General features: G+C 35.2%; 1 protein-coding gene across 3 annotated transcripts in view; it reads left to right on the forward strand.

Annotated features, from left to right (window-relative positions):
• RIT2 (Ras like without CAAX 2) overlaps positions 1–17,066 on the forward strand; it is a 186,094-nt gene that overhangs the window by 136,348 nt on the left and 32,680 nt on the right. The window contains exon 5 of one of the 3 annotated variants that reach the window (XM_021284871.2): positions 14,183–15,655. The exons of the other annotated variants lie outside the window; for them this stretch is intronic. Within the exon in view, the coding sequence (XP_021140546.1) occupies positions 14,183–14,197 (15 nt within the window). The 3' untranslated portion in view covers positions 14,198–15,655. Of the gene's footprint in view, positions 1–14,182; positions 15,656–17,066 lie in introns of those variants that run through there. 3 annotated transcript variants of the gene reach the window in all.

A 17,066-nucleotide genomic window follows, 5' to 3' on the forward strand; every position in this document is an offset into this window, starting at 1 on the left:
ATCATGGGAGAGCAAAAAAAGAGGGGGTATGACAAGCAAAGATGTTGTCGAATTCTGAAATCCTCATTCATCCATTCTGACCAAATGATCTTAAACAATCCTATAGCTCTGTGAAAAATGTGCTGAAAAAGATGGGAGGAGGAAGATAATTTTTTGTTGTTGTTGTTTCATGTTGGAACACTGTAACTCTTGTTCCCTAGTACTTATTCAGGCAACTGATCTTGGTGAAGTTCCTGAAACCACATTGGTTGCTCAACATTCTTCAGCTTGAACAAGGAATATGTTATTGGTATCCCTAAAGTACCAAGTTAGTATGTTCTGGACATCCAGAAGGGTGAGATCTAAAAGTCGTGTTAGCAATAGAATTGTAATTTTATTTATACTACTATTTGTGGCTAATATTAGAATAGGTAAAATTCTTCTAAAAATGAATTTTTGAGGGAAACAAGATGTTGCACATTCTCTTGATTTAAAGCAGTGCATCTGCTTTAAAATCATTTAAGCATCTTTCAAGACACTGTACATGAATTGGTTTTAGGAAAATCTATCAGACAGATTGCCATATTTCTACAATAATAAGTCTGTTGTCTTTCTCTTTATGGAGAGTGGCTTCCTAATCCAACCCTAAATTACAAAAATTGTAGTCCTTTTATGTGAATGGTTTTGGATTCTATTTTTTATTCTGACCAACAACACACTCAGTAGTGGATCCTAGGAAGAGTTAAATGTTGCCTGCATAAAAATTCATGTGCTGTCTGTAGAAACTATGTCCTAGGGATAATTTTCATCAATGTTCTTTGACTTCAGGAGGAGGAGTGTGTATGTGTGAAGCTGTGTTAATCGTGTTTTATATTATATAGCTGACTGACTGCTGCCTCTCTGTGAACATAAATTAGACTGCAAAAATTACAAATCAGGAACACTTTCTGAAATATGAATTACAAATCTGAAGGACTGCTCATGACTGATCTGCTAGCAGTGATCAGGGAATAATATTAAATTATTTTTTTGCATTTGAGTCTTCATCAAGGACCCAGTTCAAGATTGCTTGGATTCAATAAAATAGTTTCTTCCTCCTCTTCATCAGATGTTTCATTGCACATCGGTTTAGGCCACTGAAATTATACACCGTCCATCAACAGGAGGTTCAGCATCTCAAGAAAAGTTCTCAAGCTTATGGCCTTGTTTCTCTTTTCTGTTGTTCTGGCAAAGAAACCATATTTTGATTTGATTCTGACCTTAAACAGCTAAGTAAAGCATATTTGTTTCCAGAAGTATCATGCAAGGTTTGCAGGGTTCTTCAGGATATTGGCAATCCATGTACTAACAAAATGGAATTGCACTGAAGCTGATAATTTAATTCAGTTGTATATAAAAGTCTTAAAAAATAATGTTGATATAATATATTGTGGAAACTGCTCAAATCTCAAAGTTTGATGAACCCTGGCTCATATTTGGATTTCCAAAGCCAAAAAGTACCATATTTTTCCACACTTCTTAGACAACTGTATGTCATACTGTGATGTTTATTGATCACCATTCTTTTATCACTGTCCATTGACCATTTGTGTCCCTAGTTATGCATCAGGACTATTGATTGGCTAGTAATTACCCTCTAATGGAGGTCAAATAAGGTCACAGATACAAACCTTTCCTTCTTGATTTTTGTTAATTTAGTTCATTGGGATTTTGTTTTTCTCATTTTCAGTTTTGGAATTGATTTCCTTTTTTGTGCTTTTTTACATACCATGCAATATTTAAGTTGTTTACCAGCTGTGAAGAACCTTCAACTTTATCAGTTGTCTAAGGAATACTTATTTCCATTCTTACTATATGCTAGTCTTCAAGAATATGATATACATTTTTCTGGGTAAAATCCAAAGCGGAAATAGTGAGTGTACAAAAATGCAACATACTCATAATGATTGTTTTTATTTTTTTTTTCCCCTTGGGACACTGGTAGACTGTAGTTCAGATGTCATCTCCTGTTCAGAATGCATAATAAACTTACCATCTTGTAGAAGCAACTGGAATGTGAGTAGGGTGGAAGTATAATTGAAAACATGGGTCAGAACTTAAATTCTGGTCTTACAGTCACAATAGCTGAGCTAGCACAGGGAGTAGGAGTATTCATTTACTACTGAAGTGTGGGTCTAAAATGAATTATTGCACTCCACAAGCAAATAATTAGAGATGAAACCATGAGATGGGGCTATTGTTTGTTACACGTCTGCCATGTCTGAAATTGAATCTTGACTTGTTGCATGGAGAGATTGTATCTTCCAATTCACTTTCACATAAACTAGCACATCAGGGGTCTGATCCTCACTGAATTTGTCTTTGAGATGACACAGCCACAGGAGTTATGATAAGCAGTAATAAAATTTATTCAGTGATCAAATTGCAACAAACTTGGGTTACATTTAAGCAGACAATTTTGAGGGAATCAAAGTTAATCATGTAGTATTTTGCTTTTGTTATAGATTTCTGTGTTTAATTCAATTTTCATGCACCCATATACAAAGGACACTTGCATTTCATGGCATGTGGTGGATATCTGAAAAATAACCCAAACTCCTTGAATGCCCCAAAATACCTTGTTAAAAAAAAAAAAACAAAACCAAAAACAAACAAACAAACAAAAAACCCCAAACCAAGCAAAAAAAGCAACCAAACAAAAAACCACAAACAAACAAACCAACCTTTCTTTTCCACGTTGCCTTTTTTCTAACTCTGTGCTATGAATATGTTCACATAGCTTCTGAAGCAAATGGAATTGCAAGTGTCTCTTTCTCCAAGCAGATCATAGCAATAATATTGGTAGCTTAATGAGTGAGAAAGAAGTTAAGACATGTTTGTGGGAACATTGCATCCATCTGTGTAAATTAGGAGGTACATTTCTAAAGCTATCGATTGTAAACTATATCTGCCTGCCACACAGAAGAAAATGAAGCAAATAATTTGGCCTAAAATGCCATTAGTGATGCAAAGTAAAAAAGTCTGAAGCAAATGTGCTGAAAGATGTGGGACACTTGAGTCTCTACTAAGTGTAAAAGGGATTTCAGAAACTGTTTCACTCATTTCAGGCTTTATAGACTTCACAACAACTGGCTGTACTGCTTCATCTTTGGAAGTCTTAAATTTCCCATGGCTGCTGTTCACACTGACCTCTACATTGGCTCATTGTCCATACTTGACATGGGTCAGGCACACAAAAGCTGCTTTCTGCTTCTCAAACTGAGTTCTTTCTAATTTGTCCTCTAAGGTCATGACATGCCTTTTGTGAATCTTTTGAACATGACAAATCATATGAGAATGTGTTTCTTGAGGAAGGCTAAAACATTGTATTATCTTATAAAAGCTTGTATGAAACACTTGTATTTATTGCTGCTACTAGGTACAAAACAAATGGAAATAAAACATGATTAATTAGAGATTTGTATAGTTCAGGTATTCTAGCCCTAAGATTGAACTGTGTCATTTGATATGCCAAATGAATGTGTCTTCAGATAGCTTTACCATGAAAGAGCTATGCATGAGGAGGCACTTTTCTGATACCCTGGGAGGGTAGCTATATAACCAGACACAGACAGATGGTTTTAGCTAGTAAAGAAAAACAAAACTCCCCTCTGAAGAGCGCATTAACTTGAAATTTTACCCACAGCTACATATTTTCCAGACCAGAGTTGATGTGTGTCAAAACTATTCCAAAGAAAGGACAGAATTAGTGTATGACTTTTTCTATTAGATACCTGAATACATCTTGTCTGCTATTACACGACAATCTCCTGGCAAAACAAGTCAAATGTGTCTATGGTGTCTATGGGACATTTAGCAGGAAAAAAAAAAAAAATCTAGTCTAAAATACGTGGGCCAAAGGTGACATATTGCTCAGTGTGGCATGGTAGAACCCAACTTTTCCATTTTGCTCAATAGTCAGATATTGCTACTTAAGTTTAATTTCAGGAATTAATGAGCTCTAATGAAAGTGTTAATATTAGTCCCCAAAAGAAGAAAGAAATGCGGAAAATTGAGAAACTTAGGTAAATAATGCTAGAAATAAAGCATAAATGAATAAGTGCATGCAAACAGAGCTATTGAATAGAAGAAAATACCTTCTATAAGATAAAACATATTCTATTACACTGAAAGTATATTCCAGCTATAGTGTTCATATCTGATGTCAACTGAAAACCTGGCTGTAACAATTTTTGAAAGAACCTGAGAAACAGCTGGTGTGACTGAGGTCAGCTGTTTGTTAGTAACTTCTCTTAGGATTAGGACTGAGCTATGAAGTGGAGTTTCATTAGGACTGAGTTTCATATATTTAATTGCTACAGTCTGTTAAGTCATATTTAGCCAAAAATACCTTTGATTTCTAACACTTTCAAAAATGAATCATCAGACCCTACATGGGGTTCACCAAATTCTGCTCAGCTGTAGAACATATTATGTTTTGCCTAGCTTCTCCTCATAATTCTTCTTCTAGTTGCATTTACTGATGGAATAAAGACAGTAGAGGACTCTTACCTGACCAGCTCATTCAGCAATATTAGTTCACTAACTTTGTTTTTACGTTCAGACAGTTTAGCAATGATGTCTTTTATATGACTAATTTATGTCAAACATGTCAAAAGTGTTTTTTCAGATGTAGTGCATCCAATATGGCATCAGCTAGCTGCTATTCAATACACAGCTGCATAGCTAAGTGTGCAAAGTATTAAACATATGTATCAAGCCTGAAGCATTCCTATTAAAAAAATCCACTCAAAGAAAAGACATGGCAGTGACACAATATACAAAGTGGATTTTCTTGAGAACTTGCTGCATTTTCTCGTCTTTCAGCATACCTGATTATAATTCTGTTTTATGAGACAATAATATATAGTTTCTGTCCCATTCAGGTAGGGAGAACACAAAACCTAGTGAGAATTTGTAATGTATCATGAAAAGAATGTGTGTCAATTTATAAGATAGTTGTCACGTGACCTTTATAAGGTTGTGATCATTGTCATGAAGTCCAGAATTGTATCCAAATAAGGTGATATGTCTCCACTGTGAATTATTTTACTTGTACTCTTGTCTTTTTTTCAGTCATGGTTAATATCTGCAAGAACATTGAAGAGACCTAAATGCTTAAACATAATTTCTAAAAAATTGTCATACAGTAAGATTCAGGCTTCCATCTTGGAGGTTTTTTCAAAGGATAGTAGGTATTTTAAAATATCTAAAAATGCATATACAAGCCTAAAGACTTTTTAAAAAAATATCTGATCATGTTAAGTGCTTAATTTACACTGAGATGCTCATCTCCACCTCATTCACAACAGAGGGATTATTTCCATAACACCCAAGGAACAGACACATAGAACACAGAAGAAGCAGCTTATTCAATTTTAGCTGTTCTGATGCTTTCATAAAACACTAGAGAACTTTATTGTCAGTGTAGTCCTAGGTACCAAAACCTGTAATAAAACCATGCTATAGAAAACAACCTGATGAATACTAGATCACTTCGTAGTACAATGCCTCTGAGACTTCCCTGATATTTTAAGTACCGCATCATTCTCCAAAATTATCTGCTCTTCTAGCTACTTCTCTCTTGAACACTAATTGGGTGACTTCAACACTGGATTCAAATTATACCTTTGCTACTTTTCACTTTTGGTTATTTTGTTCAATAAATGTAACATTAAAATAAGCTAATTCTCTTCAAAATAGAATAAAATATTTTTTTTCACTGTGGTTTTGGCTGTAACAATATTGAACAGAACTTACAAATGTACATTATGTATTATATTATGCACTGTCATGACTCCTCAAAGTTGGAAAGGTTTCAGCTGTAAAAGGATTAATATGAGACAAGCATTATCATGTGTTTGTGAGACATGGTATTATTGATCTTAATTACTTACCTTAGATGCAGACACTAAATTAGAAACCTGATATTCTGAAATGGGTAGTTTTTCAGCTTAGAAAGTGTGTAAGGGAAAAATAAATCCTTTTGGGGAAAAGAATTCCAACTGCTATTTGAAAGAGTTTCAATATCATATTAAGCATTTTCATTACTTTGCTGTAGAAGAAAGAGAGGGTAATAGATCCACAAAAATAAGAGTAGTTCAAAAATTTTTATGTATTTTTCCTTCACTCTCAGTTAAGTTTTATAAATCAATTAAAAGGCTAGTCTTGTTTACTTTCCTTTAGGAAATGGCATCAAGGTAGTTAAACTGTTAAGAAAATATTATTTTCTTAAATTCTGGAAATTGTTTCACAGTGGAGAAAGAGAGAATTTCCCTTGAATATTTTGGCCCAGTTCTTCATTTAACTTTGAAATATTTGCTGCATTTGTTCTGTAGGTTTTTCATGAAGTTCCACAAGACTGTTACTTAGGCAAATAGGGATTTAAAAACAGTATCCATAGACAGAATATTGGCTAGCAAACACAAAAGAGAGAAAATACTGCAAGGCTTGAAAACCAGTCAGAGTATTTTACTGGTCCTATAATTTAAGTTCTAGGGATGTCAATCTGGCTGCTTTTAGTAATAAGATTTAAAGAAAACACTTACTAAGAAATGTAATATGATTAGGTCCAAAGTCTGCTTAGAAATACTATTATCTCCCATCCTTTCTGTGTTTCTGTAAAACATATCTAAAGAAAAGGGTGGCAGAGGGTGTGGAGGGGAAAAGGACAACACTGAAGGTAAAACACTGAACAGTTTTGGCAAAAACTAAATGCAAAAGATTTCTAAGTTATGCATAATACTTGTTTGATGGTAAAGAATACTTTACCCTTCCAGGTTTGTTGGAAGAGACTGATCAGGAAACATAACCCATCATGAATTCACTAGGGTTTTCTTTTATGTCTCTGTAGCATAAAGCAAGTAGAGCTTACTTAGTTCTTCCACAGATAGCATAAAGACTCATATGAGGAATAGGCTGGAAATAACAGAACACTGGAACAGGATGCCCAGGGAGGTTGTGGAGTCTTCTTCTCCGGAGATATTCAAACCTGCCTGGACACCTTTCTGTGTAAACTCATCTGGGTGTTCCTGCTCCAGCGGGGCGAATTGGACTAGATGATCTTTTGAGGTCCATTCCAATCCCTAACATTCTGTGATTCTATGATAAGTTCCAAGATAGTTATGACTCCCTTATTCAGTGTAAAGAACATGATTGCTACGTGCATATGCAGGAAGGGTAAAGCACTTTAATATTTTTGTAGATGAACAGCAAATTGCAACCCCTGAAAGAAAAGAATGAGAAAAATATTACGATTTAGATGTGTCATGCTACTTCCTAGGGCTACTACTGCTGGCTAAACGCTACTCATACATCAACCCTTGCTTTTGGCTACATATGAAGTCAAAAAAACAACATACTGAAAGCTGAATTCATGGGCAGAAATCCTCATCCCACTTAAGTTAGTTAAAAAGGTCCCACTGGCTTAAATTGCACCCATATTTCACAGATGGCATTTGCAAATTGTGATGAGAAGTGGCTGATTCAAATATTTCATGGCCATAAAACAACATAAACAGCATAGCAAAAAAAGGTGCACCTTATTCATTAAAATGGTAACATTGTAGACATGTGATGTTCTTAATGATTAATAAAAAATATCTCATGTAACTTTCTCACTTATTAAGAAAATAAAAAAAAAATAGAGCAGCATTAGCAAGAGGTTAACCTCAGAAAGTAATTTAATATGATTATCATTATTAAAATCCCACTGCTTCAAATTATTTTTTCAGATTAATAAATCTGTTGAGACCTAAACATTTCTGATTTATAACTATGAATTAGTAGATCTGAAATGTCAGTTATGTCCATGTTTAATGCTTAGATAGATTGTTACATAATTTTATGCAGCTTCTAGAATAGATTCAAAAGGAAGAGAAATAAGAATTTTCTGACCATCATTTCAATTAGATTTGCAGACTAGAAGATAACACTCAAGTTTACATTTTCTCTCATTAAAATAATCTGAAAGAAGATCTCATAATGCTAGTAATTGGCATGGTAAATAGTTTCATTTGCAAGAGTCACTTCTTGTTTAATGGAAACCCAGGAATTGGATACATCAGAAATAATTTACAATGCAAAGATTTTGTTTCAGCAGGAGACTTAGTCATTTTGATTTTAATCCTGTGAACAAATAAACTGAATTCAACACATTGTCCATAGAAGAATATAAAGATACTAATCCTAAAGGTTGTACATTAAGTAAAAATGCTTCATGGGTAACAACAAAATCTTGCCGTGATGCTGGGCACTGAGAACAAAAACACAGGCAGTGCATTTTTTTGTTAGTGATGGATCATGGGGTTAGTAATTACTGAAGGTGTAGTCCTCTTCATACAGCACGAAAATTGGAGGCTGTCTCTTAAGTTTAGAGATCCATTGATACTGAGAATGAGCAGAAAAATTCTGCTGTGCTTGTTAATTAATAATTTACAAAATTTGGCAACTGACTTAACTGGAGCCCTGAATTTATCCTACTCTTGACATAACCTTTTCCTTTAGACCTCATTTTCTGTAGTGAAAATATTCTCATTCAGTACCTGTCCTGCTATGCTCTAAAATATAGTGCACTGGGAATATAGTTCTTGTGTAGAAAATGCATTAATTCCTGATGGGATTTTTACGTACAAATTTATTAGATAAGAAGAAGGTGAATCTACAAACCATTAACATGTTCTTTACTGAAAACTGTTTTCTTTCATACCAGCACCACTGGGATTTCTACATCCTGTTCAAACTGAATAACATTGAGAGTATGCAGCTTCTTTATCCTACAGTCCATAATGACTCAGGGCATTTTCTGATCAAAACCACCCTGAAATATGATTTTTAACACCCTTCCCACCCCACAAAGTTACCTTTAAGTAAGGATCTTAATTTTTAAGGAAAAAAAAAAAAGAATATAAAAAAGAAAAAGCACAGCACAGGGAATAACAAAATGAGCCTTAAGACCTATCTGTAGAAGAAAAGCAATTCCATAATGCTGTTGCAGTTAGTAAAGTCAGCTGTGGAGCTAGCAGGAGCTCATATATGGCTGAGAAGCCAGCATCTGGCACTGACCAATACAAAAAGCCTAGCTTTCACTTTACCTTGTGTCAGTTGTGGTTTTTTTTTTGATAACTGCATAATTTTAGCATGGTTAGGAAAACATACATCTCAGCAGCGAATATTATAAACCTCCCTCACTCCTTTCACATCTCTAGAATCAAACTGTGTAGAATCTTTTTTGTAGTTGTAAAGGCCAAGGACAATAGCTAATTCTGCTTCTCATTCAGGCTCTCTTTTAGATGACTGAGTCATCGGACAGACAGTCCACCAGTTTGGTGTTCAGACTCAATGTCAGGTATTTATTTGGAAATGTTCTGTCCATGCAGAGTTCATTTTACCTCTTCAATAATAACCCTAGTAAAAAACTGTCTTCCAGTCACTTATCCCACTCCTTTCACAGGTATCACTAGAGCTAGATTTGTCCAATTTATATATCCTTTTTATCTTAATGTTCTGTTGGGATCCAAGATCACTGAAGGACGTTTTCTATTTCCTCCTCACAGGCTGCCACATCTGAACCCCCAAGACTCAGACTTCTGCCATAAAAATCTGGCTGGATGGCTGAGCCCAAAGATTAGTGGTGAATGGAGTTGAATGCAGTTGGCAGTTAGTCATGAGTGGAATTCCCCATGGCTCAGTATTGGGATCAGTTCTGTTTAATCTCTTTATCAATGATCTGGATGAGGGAATTGAGTGCACTCTCAGTAAGTATGCAGATGACAACAAGTTGGGTGGGAGTCTTGATCTGCTGGAGAGTAAGAAAGCTATACAGAGCAATCTGGACTGGCTGGATCGTTGGGCTAAGGCCAGTTGTATGAGGTTCAACAAGACCAAATGCCTGGACCTGCACTCAGGTCACAACAACCCCAGGCAGTGCTACAGGCTTGAGGAAGAGTGGTTGGAAAGCTGCCTGAGGGAAAGGATCTGGGGGTGTTGGTCAACAGACAGATGAATGTGAGCCAGCAGTGTGCTCAGGTGGCCAAAAAAGCCAACAGCATCCTGGCTTGTGTCAGAAACAGTGTGGCCAGCAGGACCAGGGCAGTGACAATTCCCCTGTACTGGGCACTGATGTGGTTGCAACTTGAATCCTGGGGTCAGTTTTAAGCCCCTCAGGACAAGAAATACTTTGAGGTGCTGGAGCGAGTTTCGAGGAGGGTGATAAAGCTGGTGAAGGATCTGGAGCACAAGTCTTACGGGGAGTGACTGAGGGACCTGGGCAGGGGCATTTATCCTGGAGAACAGGAGGCTGAGGGGAGACATTCTCACTCTCAGCAACTGCGTGGAAGGAGATTGTAGTGTGGGGAGGTTGGTCTCTTCTCCCAAATAACACATGATAAGAGGAAATGGCTTCAAGTTGCACCAGGGGAGGTTTAGATTGGATATCAGGAAAAATTTCTCCACTGAAAGGATGATCAGGCATTGGAACAGGCTGCCCAGGGAAGTGTTGGAATCACCATCCCAGGTAGTTAAAATACATGCAGATGTGTCACTTAGGGACATGGTTTAGAGTTGGACTTGGCAATGTCAGGTTTATGGTTGGAGTCAATGATCTATAAAATTCTTTTCCAACCTAATTATTCTATGATTCTATGAATCTCTTACATACTGCAAGTCTTTTATTTTTGGCTTACTTCACCACAGCCTATATTCCTCTTTTGAAAGTCTTAATACAATAATGATTCTCATATCTAAAAACATAATTTGTACTAGGATAAAATAAACCCTCAGGATTTTCACTCCTTCATTTTCACATGTAACAGTCTTCAAAATACTCTTAACTACTCCCCAGATAAGGATGTTGCTTACTAGAGAAAGAGCAGCATTTAAAACTGCAAAAGAAAAACTTTAAAAAGAATGCTGTTGGTATTGTACTACTGGATCATTATTAGCAGATCTGGAAAATGCACAAGAAAACTAGTTATGAATATGATTTCACCTAGTTTTTTGGTGCAGCAAAAGTTGTGTCGTTTTGGATAAAGCGTTTACACTTCCCAACAGAGATTTAAAATGACTCCTAGCAAAATCAGAGGCAATGTTAAACGGGTACTGATATTGCAATTGGACAACAGGCTCCTGTTAATCTTCCCTAAAAAGCAGATGAAACATAAGTCCTCACATAAAGCTAATTCTGTGGTTTCCTGGTTCCTGTGGGCTGTACTAGCAGATGGTATCAGCAGCATCCCTTCAGCTTTGGCTGAGAGTCAGCTTTTCATTTCAATTTGTCTCTTTTTAATTTCAACCATGGGCACTATATACTGTAACTGCTCAAGTTAGTCAAATAATTATTGCAAAATACCATTTGTAGTGAAATTTAATGTCTACCTACTGAACAACAATCTGCAGATAACACTTTTTAATCTGCAGCTAGATACTATATAGAGACAATTCAAATGAACTTTCTTCATAAGCTACCCAAGGCAGACCCATGCAGTGTGACACAGCATTCACCTTTCTTAACATTTTTAACCTCTTCTACTGTGATACTTTTCAAGTGCTTTTTCATGTTAGTCATGTGCCCAACTGACAATGCAAAGATCCTTAGATCCTTGACTGAGCCTGGGACTGAGAAAATTTCAGAGCTGGCATTCACTCTCCTCATTAATAGAGGTGATTTTTTGAGAGATATATGTCTTCCTCCAACACTCTTACTTTCCGCAATCTGGACCTTATTTTCCTCAACACCTGATGAAAATCTGCCTGTCCTCAAAAGTCGAAACCTTAACTTTGTCAATGATGTTCATGAATCTGTGGGGCATATTCCTTTTCTTTGCTTGCTCACTGTTGAAGGATGGAAAGCAGACAAGTCAAAATGAATGAAACGAAATTTTCCTGGCTAGGTTTTCTTTCTTCATACAAAATAAAGATCACTGTCAGTAGTCACGCCCTCTGCTTCTTAGTTTGGTGGGAGAGAAGATCAAACAAGTAGGAGTGACAGAGAAGTTTGCATTTCTTGACTGTTATATGGAGAACCTGACTCTGTGCCTCTCCACAAGTGGCAGAGCTATAATGGTACAAGAAGACTGATTGTACACCAATATAAGCATTATTTAAACAAAATCAAGAGTGCTTACCTAAAATGTAGAAGGTGTAGGTAAGAAAGTATTAGTGTTTTCTACAACAAGATTGCACAGAAACAAGGGCAGAATTAAGACTGCATGGGAAATACGATAGGATAGATATAATTATCAATAAAAGTGAATATATGAGAATAAAGATTTTATTAGTAATATTTTTTTTTACATAAGGATGTTTGTAAATTTATTTGTATTATATACATGAAATCAAACATAATTGATGTTCAGAAACTATGGGAAAGGGGACTGTAAATCTAGTGCAATACATGTATATGAGCTATAACTTAAGCAAAACAATCTATATATTTTAATCTGTTTTATTGATCACATGTTAAGATCCTTAAACTTATTCCATACTAACTGCAACAATCTCATTTTTTGGTTTTATTTTACTGATGGGATTATAATCTGCTATAGCTATTTTTAGAATTATTTTTATAAAAAAAATAATGACTGTTGTTAGCAAGTGAAAAGGTACATTATTTAAATATCAGATTCATACTTTGCTGTAGAGGAAAAAAGATTCATTTTAAATAACAGGGAAAAGCCTAAATTTTTGGCTTTTACTATTTTTCATCAGGAGAGTAACCCTGTAATAGTGAAATTCTCCCTCTAGGTTTGTGATAAACATAATGCCATGCAAACCTTTTATCCTGACATTATGAAGAATATATATTATCTCAGTCATTTTAAATTACATTAAAGTGTCTAGTGAGGTTAAAATAACAGCATTTTCCTTGTTAAAGTAACAGCATGAATTTAGATCGGTGTGATTGTCTTTGTATACATTCCTTAGAGTACTCCTTAGGACAGTTTAGGAAATAGAGATTGGTGCTCAGGAAAAATAAACAAACAAACAAACAAACACTCCCCAAAACAACCACAATCTCTACAGCTTTCTTTTGTTAATTTTCAAGTTCTTAGAAATGTAACTCTGCCCTTGTCTTGATGACATTCATCAAATATTTACCAAATGTGTCCTTCCACACCATCTGAGTGTATAGCTGATGAAACATTAAAAAGCTGACAACACTGGTGTATTTATACTTTTGACTGCAAAATCATTACATTGCCTATAAATATTGCCATCATGTACTGTGCAAGAAAAAAAAAAAGGAGAGAAGTGCCCTCTGATATTTTCTAGACAGGTATTGAGGGCTTTAAATTAAAAATTTGATTTCACAAGTGTCATGTCTTCTTGTCACCCACTGAAGTATCGGGGTGGTGCTAGGGAATACTGGAGTTTCAGTTTGGTTGCATTGCTTTTGTACTTTAATGCTGAGGGACAGACAAAAGTCTCTCCTCTCTATTAAGTCAAGTATTACAATACTTAACATATCCTTAATATTACAGGATGTAGGGAGTATCTCCTTAGTATTATGCAGAGTTTATTGACTTTGCTGAATCAGAACTACAGTTGTTGTCTGTGCACCTGTTAGGAGGATAAGGAGGGAGAACTGGTTAGGTCAGCAGGACAGCTGATGAGTTGTGGCGATGGATGATTAGTTTAAAGCAGGCAGGTAAATAACAAGACCTAATAAGAGAGAGGATGAAATCAAGAAAAAGAAAGACTCAACAACAAAGTTCCTAGTGCTGCAGTTTATTCGTATATGAAATTATCCATCATAGAAATGATAGATATTCTATTTTTTGACTCTGCACACTACACGGGATAAGGTATTCACAACAGAAAATAGAAGGGGAAAAACATCCTGTTCTTACAAGCAGAAAGAAAACAAAATATCCTTAACAAGGCTTCCCAATTTTGTCATTTCTTTGGTACGGTTTACATGACTTAGTGATAGATACTGCAGAAGAGTAGTGATAGATACTGCAGAACAGTCTATCTGTCTGAGATTTTTAATAGGTTGTTTTAATAAGCCTTTCTTGTGATTTGCATTTCTGATAAGAACAGCAATTACCCAGCCAAGTAATGAGACACTAATGAACATGTCTTTCCTAGATTACTTTAGAAGTTCATCAGAGAAGCCTGATAGCATTGTAAAACTAAAACCTAGTTTTTTTTCTTTTTTTTTCAGTCCAGACACATCTGATTGTTCTACTAAGTGCTTTCTAGATGAGTAATTGAGAGACGGCAAATAAATATATATATAAAGGTGTGTGTGTATGTATGTGAACATGAAATATGTTATTTTTACTTACCACTCTTTTTCTCATAACATGATATAGAATAAAAAAAGTAATTTTCTTTCTGCTTAGAGTATGATCAAAATCTGTGTAGCAATATATTTGTTTTTACTACAGGTTTTGTGTTGAAGTGCATCTCCCTTGTGTAAAGAAGGGAGCTTTTTACTGTTTAGTATATCCGAAGTTTTCGCTTTTTTGCTTTTCTGGAAAAAAAGAGAAAATAGAAGACCTAAACAAGTCTATGAACTTCAGTTCAATGCAGTGCCATAAAGAATGACACTATACAATGAAGAAAATAAAAGTGGGGTGACAAGTTACCTCTCCTTGCAATAGGTCTGGGCAATAATTGTGACTCATTGGACTACATATCAAAATTTCTGTACAACCAAGTGTTGCAAATCATGTTACATATAACTTAGAGGGTTAAAAAGCTAGGACAAATTTTTACCGGGAAAGAAAAAGAAAAATAAAAAAAGAAAAAAGACAGTACTACACATCCTCTAATGGTGTTAGATGTTTATCTTAGGATGACATAAACCCCATCCTAGAGGGGATTATTTATTTTAGTAGCAAGTATTGTAAGACTAATTCTGATGTTGAATTCTCTGTTAAAGATATTAACATTTGATCAGAAGGATTCCACTACAAATTATAGTTTATGAATTATATGACTCAAAAATTTTCATGGTAATGATTTAAGCTGCGAGATAAGAGTTTGTTGTACAAAGCAATTAATATATGGTTTGGGTATGCAGCAACCTCATGACGCCAACTGCTCAAGTATGACCTTAGTAATGCAGCAAAATAATACTGTGATTTTTTTTTTTTTTTACTGGAATAAATTTGAAAAGTAATTTCAAAAATTTTGATAATTTTTATTTTTTACCAGATGATTTTGACAGGTGGTTGGGGGTTAGACTAGGTGAGCTTTGAAGGTTTCTTCCAGCCCAAACTATTCTATGATTCTATAACTCTAAAAAATTTTTAATGCATTGATTTCTGTGTTTGTTTTGGTGTATCTTTTCCTCTTATAATATGTCCCATAAAATGGAGGAGGAAACAGAATAGAGACAGTAAATATAACTAATTTGAAATAGATTATCATATCTACACATTTCACAAACAGATTTTATTTACAGAAAATTACTTGACAGTAGTGTGGTTAGAATGTAACATAATTTCAGTCACATGAACCACTTGTATTAAATGCTGGTCTGAACTCCTGGTGGATGCACTCCTGGCTTAGGGATTTACAGTCCACTTTAAGGCTTTAAAAGTTTTCAAGGTGTTGATTGTTAATGATGACTATGTTTTCAATGCCAAAAAGAAAAAATAAATGTTCAAGACAATGTTCAATGTTAAGGTTTGTGTGTGTGGTTTTTGGTTGCTTTTGTTTCTTTGTTTGTTTGGGTTTTGTGGTTTTTTGTGTGTTTTGTTGTTAGTTGTTGGCTTGTTTTTCTACAGGCAGTAAATAGTAAAGTAGAATTATCCTGACATTGCTCAAATAATAATTACTGATGCCTTGTCTCAAACAATGTTGAGTGTAAAAAATAATAATTTTGTCATACTGATTTGACTAAGGAGAAAAATGAATAGCAACAGCAAAAACCTCCCTTTATCCCAGAGAGAGACCTGGGAAACAGACTCCTAGCCCAAGGGCCCCAAAATTTCTTCTCCTAAAACTCAGTTTCTTTCTTGTGAGTTAGAAATTACGCTCCTTGAATTCAAAGTATGTAACTGCCAAGATAAACAATTCAGGAACAAATCTTACCTGACAAATTGATGGCTGCAGATTACTGGTGTACAATGACAAATGATTACTCTGCTTGGGGTGTGTTCGCAAGCAGAGAAATAGAGGACAGGCTACTTGTGTCAAACACTTCAATTGCATTGAATAATGCAACTTGTTGTAGTCAATAGTAAGTAGAATACGATAGAAGAAGGAGCCAGTGGTTTCACAGAGGTAAAAGAACAGCACGATATAAGAGAAAGAACTACTGTAAGGCTTAGGAGCATATGTGCAGAGAGAAAAGTTTGAAGTCTTTGCAGATGAACAGAAAGAACTGCAGGAAATATACAACATTTGAGATAGAAAGATAGTAACAAGCATTAATGTTAATGACAAGTTAACTTGGTCAGTATCTTCACAACATGAAAGCAGTGGTCACTGAAATAGCACAGGCCCAAGCATCTCAGTTCAGTGAATGGGTCTTATTAGAAGAGATATGGTGCTAGCAAATCAAATCTTTCAACACAAGCTCATGGTTGGGTTTGAAATTTGCTCTTGGAACCAGACAAGTTATATTGGTAGCCTCTATCACCTCCTTCCTCTAGCATCTCCTCCCATGAGTGGACAACCTCAAGCACCACTGTGGTATGATAGTGACCAATGATAGTGATACCAAGAATTTAAAGCTCTTAGGTGAACAGAAAATATAGAGGGAGGGAAATCATAAGAAAAAATAGAGTTTTAACAGCTAAATATTTGTATCTATGGATACATGTTTTATTGACCAAAACAGATTTTGACCTTTTTTCTAATCAAAGGAGAACATATTATTCTTTTTTTGATTTATTCTATTTGACAACTAAATACATTTTTCATAGAGTTCTAAAAATAGTCATCAGGCTTTTAGTTATCTTTTTCTTCTGTATCTAGCTCATATAGCACCAAGTACTTTGTAAGTACTTAAAAAAAAAAATAAAATAAACAATGGTAATTTTACAAAATGAGGCTTGAAACAGTTCTTGTAATATCCTGACAGTTCTGCTTTG

The sequence above is a fragment of the Columba livia genome, chromosome Z, assembly GCF_036013475.1.
Source record: "Columba livia isolate bColLiv1 breed racing homer chromosome Z, bColLiv1.pat.W.v2, whole genome shotgun sequence".
In the NCBI taxonomy this organism is placed as follows: domain Eukaryota; kingdom Metazoa; phylum Chordata; class Aves; order Columbiformes; family Columbidae; genus Columba; species Columba livia.